The sequence below is a fragment of the Hippocampus comes genome, unplaced genomic scaffold (genome assembly GCF_001891065.2).
Source record: "Hippocampus comes isolate QL1 unplaced genomic scaffold, H_comes_QL1_v1.1 scaffold44, whole genome shotgun sequence".
NCBI lineage: Eukaryota > Metazoa > Chordata > Actinopteri > Syngnathiformes > Syngnathidae > Hippocampus > Hippocampus comes.
This window is the reverse complement of record NW_017805546.1, coordinates 2,671,550-2,683,324: the sequence shown is the minus strand read 5'-3', so window position 1 is coordinate 2,683,324 and position 11,775 is coordinate 2,671,550. Positions and strand designations below refer to the sequence as shown.

The 11,775-nt window shown below is 48.4% G+C and overlaps 1 protein-coding gene across 1 annotated transcript in view; it reads right to left on the bottom strand.

Moving 5' to 3' along the window:
- Positions 1–1,691: 1,691 nt before the first annotated feature.
- hcfc1a (host cell factor C1a) overlaps positions 1,692–11,775 on the bottom strand; it is a 13,566-nt gene continuing 3,482 nt past the window's right edge. The window contains exons 9-28 of the mRNA XM_019879451.1: positions 11,531–11,773; positions 11,273–11,421; positions 11,006–11,188; positions 10,670–10,894; positions 10,164–10,268; positions 9,842–10,058; positions 9,310–9,446; positions 9,073–9,220; positions 8,760–8,980; positions 7,750–8,575; positions 7,460–7,602; positions 7,202–7,336; positions 6,143–6,359; positions 5,737–6,006; positions 5,537–5,643; positions 5,302–5,436; positions 5,044–5,229; positions 4,108–4,405; positions 3,964–4,027; positions 1,692–3,873 (exon numbers count right to left, since the gene is read on the bottom strand). Coding sequence (XP_019735010.1) covers positions 3,834–3,873; positions 3,964–4,027; positions 4,108–4,405; positions 5,044–5,229; positions 5,302–5,436; positions 5,537–5,643; positions 5,737–6,006; positions 6,143–6,359; positions 7,202–7,336; positions 7,460–7,602; positions 7,750–8,575; positions 8,760–8,980; positions 9,073–9,220; positions 9,310–9,446; positions 9,842–10,058; positions 10,164–10,268; positions 10,670–10,894; positions 11,006–11,188; positions 11,273–11,421; positions 11,531–11,773 — 4,049 coding nt within the window. The 3' untranslated portion in view covers positions 1,692–3,833. The remainder of the gene's footprint in view (positions 3,874–3,963; positions 4,028–4,107; positions 4,406–5,043; positions 5,230–5,301; positions 5,437–5,536; positions 5,644–5,736; positions 6,007–6,142; positions 6,360–7,201; positions 7,337–7,459; positions 7,603–7,749; positions 8,576–8,759; positions 8,981–9,072; positions 9,221–9,309; positions 9,447–9,841; positions 10,059–10,163; positions 10,269–10,669; positions 10,895–11,005; positions 11,189–11,272; positions 11,422–11,530; positions 11,774–11,775) is intronic.

Below are 11,775 nucleotides of genomic sequence, written 5' to 3'. Positions count from 1 at the left end.
AGAAGGTGACCGGAGGGTTACGCTGATGCATGTACGGTAACCCTTGATGACGGCGCTGTCACATTGGGGACGATGGAGTTCATATGTATTGGTACAAGAATGTGGTGGTGAGCATGAGTGAGTGAGATGAGCCCAACTGGGCAGGGATGTGGCTTGTGCCGCTGTGTGACTGGGCTGCGCCGCTGTGATAAGCGCTTATCAAGATGAAAGGAGGAGGCCAGCAATTCAACGCCGTCACACACGCAAGACAATAAATAACGTCCACACTTTTCCCGCATGCGTTGCATGCGGACACATGTACAACATTCATTCGTTCAGACGCAGACAACACTGACAACGTCTCAGCTGACACCGGCATCATCTCGTTTGGACACGATTGAGTGGGACGGCACTCATTTGCTGTGGTGTGTCACAACTAAATTCAGAGGACTGACAAACAATTCCCAGGAAATCAACTCGTGCGTGTGTGTGTGTAGACCGTGCTCTTATCTCTGCCACACATGGCCTCCTGGGACCGTGAACGCACACACCCACACACACAAACTCGACTTTTACTGATGCCACTTGTGGCTCTTGGGGTCTTTACAGTGATCACTTGTCGTTTCAAAAGGAAAGGATAGCTGCATTCCCAAAGCCAACCATTTACAGTAACGCTTGTAGCCTTCCACAACATCAATCCCGTTTTTGGTTTGCATCTCTGGATGTATGGAAGATAAATGATGTTATTACTAATAAAAACAAAAAGTGAAAAGGGCAGTTTTTCTTTCTCAGGAACTAACAGGGCGAGGGTTCGTACGTGCCTGGTCCTCGGTCTGCGGAGTTCCATTCCTATAGCGGTGGCATGCTGTAGGTATATCGGAGTGCCTCATGCTGAAAATAAATAAACGAACAGCACCAATCCCTCACGTTGAGTTTCAATAAAGATCACAACAACAACCAAACTCATATAAAAGGCTAATTATTTTCACTGCCAACGGCTGTAAAAACCATCCATCCATCCATTTTCCAAACCGCTTTAGGGTCGCGGGTATGCTCGAGCCTACCCCAGCTGTCTTCGGGCAGTAGGCGGGGGACACCCTGAACTGGTTGCCAGACCATCGCAGGGCACACAGAGACCAACAACCATCCACGCTCACACTCACACCTTGGGACAATTTTGAGTGTTCAGTCAGCCTGCCATGCAAGTTTTTGGAATGTGGGAGGAAACCGGAGTACCCGGAGAAAACCCACACGGGCACAGGGGGGAACATGCAATCCACACAGGAAGGCCAGAGCCGGGATCGAACTCACGACCTCTGCACCGTGAGGTCGACGCGCGAACCACTCGCTCACCGGGCCACCCCTGTAAAAACCACCAAAGAAAAAATTGGTGCAGTTGCATCTGCTGAAAGGGGGTTGAAAAAAAACCAAGCGCCTGTGTTTACCATGTTTATTTTTTATTTTTTTGGATGATAAAAGATACATTACTCCCTACAGTACAAAAAAAACACACATTTGAAAATACAGGACATTTCCAGGCAACTTGCGACCGGCCGAGTGAGAAACTCGCAACGACTGCCAGTGCTGAGCACCACTCGTGGAGGGAAAAGTTCACACACATTTCGACACTGCTGATGGTGACCTATCTAACGAGGGTGCAAATAAGAGTGACCCTGCAAAGGTACTGAGGAACGAAAGGACACACTTGTATACCACGTGAAGAGAGAAACAAACGTATTAAATGTTTTGCTTTTTTTTTTTTTTCCTTGTAGAACCTTCAGCGTATGATCTAACTTAAGGCATCACTACCAAAAATACACTGCTTTTGCATGCATGTCTAGTTTTGTTCAACGGACACACCGACACGCACAAAAAAAATAAAATAATGCATATGAAGAGAAAGTTCAGCCAGAGAAAGAAACCGAGCGAACCTACAAACGGTAGCTTAGATGCGAGCCGGGCGAAACGGTGACGTGGCCAGTATCATCACAACAGAGCTGGCATGGCCTCGCGCAAACAAACTCACGTGCGGTGGGACGACACGTCCCGGTACAAGTTGACGCTGCATTGTACGGTCATGGCATTCTGAGTCTCACGCGGAGACTCGACTGGACAAGCAAATCGAAAACAATCAGGGAGCCTATAGGTAGGTATCTTTGTATATAGTTGTTTGTTGGATTTTTTTTTTTTTTTTGTCTTTCATAGTAAATACACAAAAGGCAATGACGAGATGACCAATATGTAAAAAGTTTGTCACAGGTAATAATATAAAAGGCCAACGTGATTTCTTTGTTTTCTTTTATTCTTGCTCTATGAAGGAACTAATTTACAAGTGAGTACGCCTCCGGCTCTGTTGGCTGGCCTGCTCAAAGACAACCTCGTTCAAAGTCACACAAGTTTGCACCTCGCAGCGGACCGGCCGGCACGCCGTCTGCGGTTTGAAATACAGAGTCGTGGAAGGGAAAAACAAAATTAAAATTTATTAAATGGATTCACATACATCAATAGGATTGGGGAATATGCCTACTAATATAATTTGACAATCTAAAAAAAAAAAAAAAAAAATGAAGAGGTGAGATACCACATTCATGAGCATAAAAAGCAAAAGACAACTGAGTGGGATGTTAAGGGGTTGGGTGTGAATCACGTGAAACTCCATGTTTGGCAAACGAAGCAAAACAAGCATTGGGAAGGTTGTAGTAAACAAAAGTAAAATCTCTCCCTGGGTCCACTTTAAAAGTTCCCTTCAGTCCTATAACCTCTGCAGTTCTACTTGGAACAAATACGTACAAAAGTCTTGCGCTTTCCTTCCCATCTGTTATCAACATGCAACCAACTGAATGACGTTTAAAAATATAGTGGCAACTTCAACATGGCCACCCATCTGCCCACAAACAAACTATCAGGGGAAGGGATGAACAATCCATTAAAAAAAAACAAAAAAAAAAAACGTTTTTTATGCACACAACATACTCACAGGAGGGGGGGGGGCTTTAAAAACAAATACAAAAATAAACTACACAAAATGATCTGCACCACCGCTTGCTAATTTTTGGGGAAGATTTTGCAATTGTGTGTATGTGTGTGTGTGTGTTTTGAAAGTCTCAGTCGAAGCAAAGTTCAAGGTCAATTCTCTACAAATTGTCTTTTTTTTTTTTGACCATATCTGGATGCCACCAGTCCTCATCTTGGGGTGAAAAGCGCAGCGATGACGTTACCAGGAGTCCCGTAGCATCACAAGTGTACGGACTCGCGTCTGGATGAAGCAATTTAGAGCAAACAAGAAAGGAAAAAAATAATGTCCTCTCATCAAGGACAAGTGCTTTATTTGATTCCATACCAATTTCTCCTGTCATCGAATCTAATGCCTCCACAACCTTGTTCCATCACTGTACATTTTTTATGTAGTCTCTCTCTACATCCCCTCAGGATTCAACCCCGGAAGAAGAAAAAAAAAAAAGTAACTCAGCGCTCAGTCTGGCTCCCAGTTTGTGACGATGTAAATGCTTCTCTATGCTGCTAAACTACTGAAACAACCCCCCCCCGAAAAAAAGCAAATGTTAAAATGGCGGTAAGGGAATTCGACTGAAAAAGATAATGTGCTTCTAAGTTGATGTCGCTCTACAAACACCACGGCCAACGGAACATGGACGAAAGAGGGTTTTATCTACAGAAAACATCTCAGATCGACTTTCATCTCTGCTTCATTCGGGTGTTCTGCCTCCATTGGCGTCTGCTCTGAGACTCGACGATGCGATTAGGCTGACATTGAGGATGAAGAGGTCTTCCTGATAAAAAGGACAGCAAGTAGGAAAAGGACAAAGAGGGGCGGCGGGGAGGATCTCTGGCCAACCTCACTGGTCCGTTCTTGCTTTCTTTGGACCAGTAGTCTTACTGGAAGGGCACAGACAAGCAGAACAGGTACGACACGTTTCAATGTCAAGTCTTGCTTGCGCCGCCGAAAGGTCAACACCAAACACTTACGTATCAGGAGAGGTGCCGGGTCTTTTGGCTGCCGGTTTTGCAGAGGCGCCGTCTTTGCCAGATTCTACAAAGCATGAGGCCGGTTTAGAAACATCATCTGGCGGTCTAACGCGGAAACTTTCGTTTGAGAATCGTGGCGCTCACCCTGCAGCCATCGAACTTGAGTTGCGGGACCGTAGCCCTTCTCGTTTCGGGCAGCGATGCGGAAGATGATGGCCGGCTTGGTGGTGTAGTCGATGTGGGCGTTGGAGAGACTGGAAGACTGCACCAGGCAAGAGGGGTTGGGTCCACAGTACACGCGCATAAACGCTAACTGGGCCGGAGTGGAGGCCTTGGCCTCGGCCGTCTGGTTGCTCTGGATGGCCAGGTACACCGAATACTCGATGATCTTGCCTGATGTCACAGAGGGAGGCTCCCAGGTCAGGTGAGCGCCATCGGGGCTCTGTGTCACACACACAAATTCAGAGTTTCATCCTCGGACATGCCGACCCTCGATGCAGCATTCCCGACATTTTGTCAGCAACATTTGCATCTCAGCCCAAACACGACGGAAAATACAGTAGCAGTAAGACCGGGAACAATGTGAATATTTTCTTCATATATATTGCGGGTTCTTTTTTTGAACAGTTTCAAGAGAGAAAATATTGACAGATTTTTTTCCCCCGTTTTGAGTGTTAAATCGCTAAATATACAACAACCTATTTGCAGAATGCGACTCCACGAAATTAGGTTGCACGGTTGCCTTGCAAAATGGAACTGATGAGGGGGGGGGGGGGCAAAAAAGAAAAAAAGTAGCTGTTCTTCCAGACCAAGCGCCTGAGAGCCACATGCTTGCTGGCTCACTGGCAAACTCTCACATTAATCTACCGCGCATGTCATATCGTCCGCTCCGGAGCATTCTTTATTTCCTCGTAACGGAAGAAAACAGGGCAAGAAAATACGGCCTAACCGGAAGATTTGACATCTCTGAATCCAATTTATTCCCATAAACTCCAATGTAAAGTTCCAACTTTAAAAACTCCAGGAATTGTGCAACCCAAGTTACAACTGGGCCAAAATTCAACGGACTCAGCCGTTTACCTTGCTGATTTTGATAGCACACGGTGCGCCGGGGAATCCGGGCAGGCAAGTCTTAAACGCGGATATCTCTGAGAAGGCGCCACGGCCACAAGCATTGATGCCAGCGACACGGAACTTGTACGCCGTCCCGGGCTGAAGCTCCATTTTCTTCATCTGGCCGTAGTCCGGAATGACTCCAGAATCGTCCTAATGGGTAGAAGAGGAAGAAATATGAAAAGTGCATCACAAGGCATCGAAGCATAAAATGAAGACACTTACATCCCCTTGAGAATCATCTGATGGCACATAGAAGTGAGTGACAACCATATTTGTCACTTTGACAATTCCAACATCAAACCATTGGTTCTCTTTCTTTACAGCGGGCTTCACGGGGGTTGGCTGAGGGGCTTGCTTCTGTACACAAACAGAATGAGAACGCATTCAGTCAAGGCAGACTCCTCAGCAGCCCTTTCTCCGCAAGAAAAGTCAGCGAGACGCTTGAGCCCAGACTCACCTCTCCCTCAATGCCATTGGCTACTTCCGCAAGTGCAGCTGCTGCTTGCAGCTTGGCTGGACTGGCCACCGACACAGCCGGTGCAAAGGTACTCGAAGGAGCGAGTGCTGTGGATAAGTAGGAGCAAGACAGGAAACATGAATCGAGCAGAGAGTTAACAACAACAACAACAACAACGCTTGGTGTGCGGCGGGCCTTACTCTCAGCGGTGGTACGTGGCAGTAGGGCGGCCACTGCACTTGTTACAGCAGCAGCCATCTCGCTGTGTCCATTGCTCTCCACTGAAGGGTCGTTAAGGCTGTCAGCAGGGGCGAGGCCCTCGGTGGGCACGTTTGTGTCTACGGCGGCCTGCTGGGCAGCAGCCTGGGCCTCCTGAAGCTGCTGCTGGACCAGCGCTGCAAGCTCCTGCTGTGTCAGCATGATGGGGATGCTGGTGGTTTGCTGGGCCTCTCCGGCTGCATCGCCTTCATCTGCACAAAAACAATTTGTGTCCGTACCTTTGCGGCCTTTTGTGTGTGTGTGTGTGTGTGTGTGTGTGTGTGTCTGTGTGTGTGTGTTTTGGGGGTGGTGGGGGGGGGGGGGGGTGTCAAGTTAAACAAAACTCACTTATTACAGCTTGTTGGGCAGCCTGGAGGACGGCTTGTATGGCCAGGGCTTGAGCTTCCTCAGTAGCCGCTGCCTGAGCAGCGGCCTCTGCGGCCGCCGTGACGGCTAGCTCCTCGTCTGATAGCCCCGTCACCATCAGTGTGGCCCCCTGGCCCTCGGACATAAGCTCGGATGGCAGGTTCAAGGCTGTGGCTGTGGCTACTGCTGCTGCATCTCCCTGACAAAAACATGACAGCGACCATCAATTGTAAAAAAAAAAAAACAACAACAACAACAACAACAACAGCCAAACTCCATTTTGAGTTTGCGTGACATTAGTATAAATAGGATATGCAAGTGTCCGAAAGGTACTCCCAACTCCAGGTTTTCCCCTTGAATATGGGTCCCAAGGTCAACCACCATGTCGACAAAAAGATGCAGCAGCGTTTGCATTGTTCAGTGCGTGAGCAGGGTTGACAGTTGTGGCTGGACAACTTTTGCCTTCTTCACCATGATAACATGCATGCTCACAATGCCCGGCCGGGGCATCTGACCGTTCCGGTTTATGAAGAACACTGCCTTGCTGGTGCAGCCTCCCCAATCACCTGACCTGGCTCCATGTGATCCCCCCCACCCCTGCCAGGACCCGTTTTCAATTGTTTTTATTGCTTCCACAAATGCAAACCAAGACTTGTGCGCTTTCAGCGTAGTACAACATTCCAGGTGGCACTGACGGTTCTACGGGAACAGATGCACCGTAATTGCTTTCCACAAATGAAATTATACGGTGTGGTTGAACATGTTGGTGTTGAAGTATGGAATGTTTATCTCTCTTCTGTTTAACGTTTGAGTTTTAGTGACCTATAACTGGGAATGACACGTACCTGAAGGAAAGCCTGCCGTGTCTCATTGGGAAAACTGTGCAGATAAACACTTTCTATATGGTCTCTACATGGCAACTTTTCACTCATGTATCAAGTGGCTGTGCTCACTTACACACACACACACACACACACACACCAAAAAAAATGGCATCTCCGATTGAGCTTTGGCACAAGAGTAGTGACACGATCGACTTACTTCTGTCTGAGTGTCCATAGGGGTGGCTGCCTCCTCTGCAGGTGCAGCTTCTGCTGAAGCAGTCGCTTCAGTCTGCATGGGTTCTTCTGTGGAGCTGGCCTCAGTGCTCACCCCTTCTGTGATTGATGAGATTGACTGGAAGGAAAAGGAAACACATACAAAAAATATATATAGATGTCTCGCCTTTACATGTTGACACCAGTCAGGCAGAGATTGAGAGGGTCTCAAAATCTGCCACAAACACACAGCTGTTCTTACAGGTACGGATGGGCCGGGGGCAGGAGTGGATTGAGTGACAGTAGTGATGGCCCTGCCCTGGGTGCTGGTGACAGGTGCTGCAGTGGAGGAGGCTTCTTCAGTGCTGCCGGTGCCTTCGGTTACATCATCTGCCTGCTGGGCTGCTGATAGATGGTCAAAGACTCTGATAGTTACATTTGCAGTCAAACCGAAAGCAAAGCGTGTGCAGTATTTTCACTTCTCCAATTGACAGCCGAAAAACAAACTCAATACACCTTGAATCACGTGTGGTGAACAAGCTGCTGGTATACCTGTGCCTTCTCCTGCCTCAAGACTGCTGGTGGCAGTGGTGGCTGTGTTGGTGGTCCCGGTCTCATGTGTTTCGCAAGGTGGGTTAGAGCAAACTCTTTGAACGGCACCAGTTGCTGAGCTGGTCTGGTCTCCTCCAATGCTGGAGGTGGCTGTCGATGGCGTGTTTGTTGTCCCCGTCTCGTGGGTTTCACAAGGCGGGTTGGAGCAAACACTCTGCATGGCGCCAGGCTGGCCTTCACTCATGTTGGAGGATGCTTGGGTGGATGTGTTGGTGGTACCGGTCACGTGAGTCTCACAGGGAGGATTGGAGCACACCTGCTGGATTCCTCCCATGCTAGCTGATGCTGTGGTCGCTGTGTTGGTTGTCCCCGTTTCATGGGTCTCACACGGCGGGTTGGAGCAGACAAGGAGAGCGGGCATGCTTGATGACGCCGTCGTAGCTGTGTTGGTGGTTCCCGTTTCGTGGGTCTCGCAAGGAGGGTTCGAGCAAACCGGTCCTGCTCCAATTGTCGCAGAGGAGGTGGTGGCTGTGGTGGTGGTTCCTGTTTCGTGCGTTTCACAGGGTGGATTGGAGCAAACTTGACCAGCGCCCATGGTGGCAGACGATGTGGTGGCTGTGTTAGTAGTTCCCGTGTCATGTGTTTCACATGGCGGGTTAGAGCAGACCAATGTCACGGTGCCGGACCCATCGCCAGCAGCACCAGCCTCAGAGGAGCTGGGCTGCTCAGAGGTGGGTGAAGCCAGGATCGACACTGGTAGATCCTGCACCGGCTGGGCTTCTACACCACTGGGAGTTGTGATCAGAGTGACCTGGGTGGGTTGGTTCTGGGATGATGAAAGCAAAGTATTAAAAACAAAAACAAGAAACTCCCTTTTTAATGGCAGTTCATGTTCTACTTTCAGAAATGAAATGCGATTTCAGGCTGAGCGAACGGTAGCCACAGTGTATTGTCCATCAACGGTTCTGATGTCCCACTGTCATAAGTAAAAACAAGAAGCGGCATTTCACCTGCACTGTGATAGTGGAAGAGGGTAGCGGGGTCGCAGACGTTAGAGTGGTCTGGGCGGCAGACACAGTTATTGCAGGCGAACTGATGATCTGACTGGATAGGGTAGCAATGGTCCCCAATGTGGTGATAGGAGTCACCAGAGATGCGTTTGCAGTGTCCACAGTGCCACCTGCCAGGCTTGTGGAGACTGTACCGGTCACTGTGCCGAGAGAGGTGACACCTAAAAAAGGTGAGAACAAAAGAATACAATGCGATTGTGATGTCGAGGCTACATCCTGCCAAAATTAGAAACAACTTTGGTTCTTTTCATACCAGTTGTTCCCTTGACAACCAGGGTTGTGACTGTGGGCTTGACAGCAGATACCGTCACTGGCGTCACGAGTCGAACACCGCCAACTGTGCTCATGGGTACAGTGCGCAAAATAGTCCCTGGCTGCCCCGGAGCACCCTTCAAAACAACCTACAGACATAAGAGTCGCCGTGAGTCATATTGTACATACACAGCAAAACAACATACCAGCTAACGTTTTAGCACATGGGTGCGTGTACCTGTGTTAATCCTTGTTGGCCAGCTGCCGTTCCGAGCTTGGGCACTGCGGTAATAATTTTGCCAGGTGTTCCAGTGGTCATCACCTTAGTTGTAAGGATTGTAATTGGCGTTTTCATTCCAGTAGTGCTCGTTACACCTACAGGTCCAACAGCCATGCATTACATCAAATTCTAAGGCTTACGCTGGTTGTAGTTCTTGCAAGTTTCTCAGCTGTGGATATTTTTACAAGACTTTGCCAAATGTTATCAGTCAACATACATTTACAATCAATTGGACAAAGAATTTTGGGAGATTGAAAAAAAAAAAAACATTCCTTACTGTCACCTTAGCATGCAATGAAGTGGTGAAGTGGATCAGAGGGTAGGAGGTTTAAAAAAAAAAAAAAAAAAATAGGCATAGTACCCACACAGAAACTTATTTGGTTGGGTATTTTCAGATGAGATGAGAATAACCAACTTCAGTGTTCTACTCTTAATTATCAATGTTTGAGTGCTGGCAAAATTGACTGCAAGTAAGTCAAGGAGTTCAAACCTGTTGCTCCAGGCTGGGTCATAATGGCCGACATTGGGATGGTTTTGATAATAGTCGGGCCCTGTTTAGCGGCATTTGAAGAGACACCACTGATATTAAGAATTGTGGGCTTGTTTCCGACGCCTCCAGCCTGGGAGGTGGTGATGATCGTAGCAGGCTTTCCATCAGCAGAAGTCACCAGCTTGAGAATGGTGCCGGCTGGCAGGGGACCCTTTGTCTAGGAAGCGACAGGGAAAAAAAAATTATGCAAACTATCTGGAGAGACATCTTGTGCCTGCATGAGGGTTATTTATTTTTTTTTTTTACACTACAGATATTCTACCTGAATTATTTGGGTGAGCGGGTTCGTGGAAGCCTGGCCAGTAACAGCTGATGTCTGCACTGGTTTGGTTTGAACCACAGACATCATCTTGCCAAGGTTGGAGATCTGCCAGTATAGGAGAGGGACTGAAATCATTCCATTTTAACTGCCTGATTGTCATGACGATTAATAACGTCGCAGTAGGCGAACATTTCTTGCTCCCCCAGTGCTAACGGGATATCATTTTGACACGATGAGGCCAAACATACCATTTTTGTGTGTAAAATGTACCACACAGCAGCATTCATAAAACAACATTCAAAAAGAAGCACGTGGTCTTCTGCAAGCATACAAAACACTGTTCCAGACATATTTTGTCCAGAGATGGGCATTTGTGAAGTAGCTTCCTTCAAAGAAAAATTGATAAAGCAAGTATCTTGTCATGTTTGTAGGTACAAACATTATTCACCTATTGAAACATTCTTAACTATATCCATTGCCAGTTGCAAGTAATGCAATTTTCTCACCAGAGTGCCACCACTGCCCATGGTGAGGGGACTCTTGACCAAGGCAATGGTCTTGGTAACTCCTCCCATCACAGTGGTTACCACCTGGGCCTGCTGAGCCACAGTGACCGCACCAGACTTGTGCACAGTGATGATGGGCCTGGTGGTAGTGGTGGGGGAGGATGTACCCGCTGTGCCCACCTGAGCTGCAGCAGTCTTCAGCATGCGTGTGGCAGGGTTGCTGACCTATATTCACAAAGTTATTTAAACACCTTGCTCAAGACTGCTTGACGTACTTTGAGATTGTATCCCCCCCCCCCACCCCCACTCTCTCTCTCTCTCCCTTTCGATACGTACCATTACTGGCGAAGCCACTTTCACTGTGGTTGTGCCAGGGGAAACAGCGACCGTTTTGAGAATGGTGGCCCCTGCGGGAACATTGAGCACCGTTCCAGCAGAGGCCGGAGGAATCTTCTGTGTTGCTGCAGCTGCAGCAGCCAATGCTGCCATGCCACTCATCTGAGGGCTACTTCCAATTGCCTGAAATCAGAGAACATTGGAGATAATTGCTCATTTGACCATACGACTGCCAGAAACTCATCTGAGCTGCATAGCTGGTCTTACCGAGCCTTGGGTGACTTGGGCAGGCACAACCATTCTGACACCAGGAGGAAGTGAGGTCACAGTGACAGGAGATTTCCCAGGTTGGGTTGGGCGGACTGTGACAACAGATGCACCTGTAGCAGATTGCTGGGTAGCAACCTTCAATACAGCTGTTAAAAAAAATAATAAATAAAAGATGTGGTAAGCCTTTTCGTACTAAACACTACCGGTAATTGGAGCCGCCCCCTGCCCCAAAAAAGGAGGCAGCATCAGTAATACCAGCTTGTGGCAGAGTCTGTGGGGAGGGTGCCGCAGCAGCCGGAGCGGGACTCTTAGGAGAGTTCACGGGTTGTGAGGGGATCGAACTCATGGCAGGCGAGGCTGCAGCTGGCGTTGCAGGGATGTCGTATTTCTGCAGCTGCAACAAGTATGTGTCTGCAGTGGAAACTGCACCCCAGCTCACTTCAAGCGAGTTTGTATTGGCACGGACCAACTGCACCCGAGCGGGGGCATGCGGCCGCTCT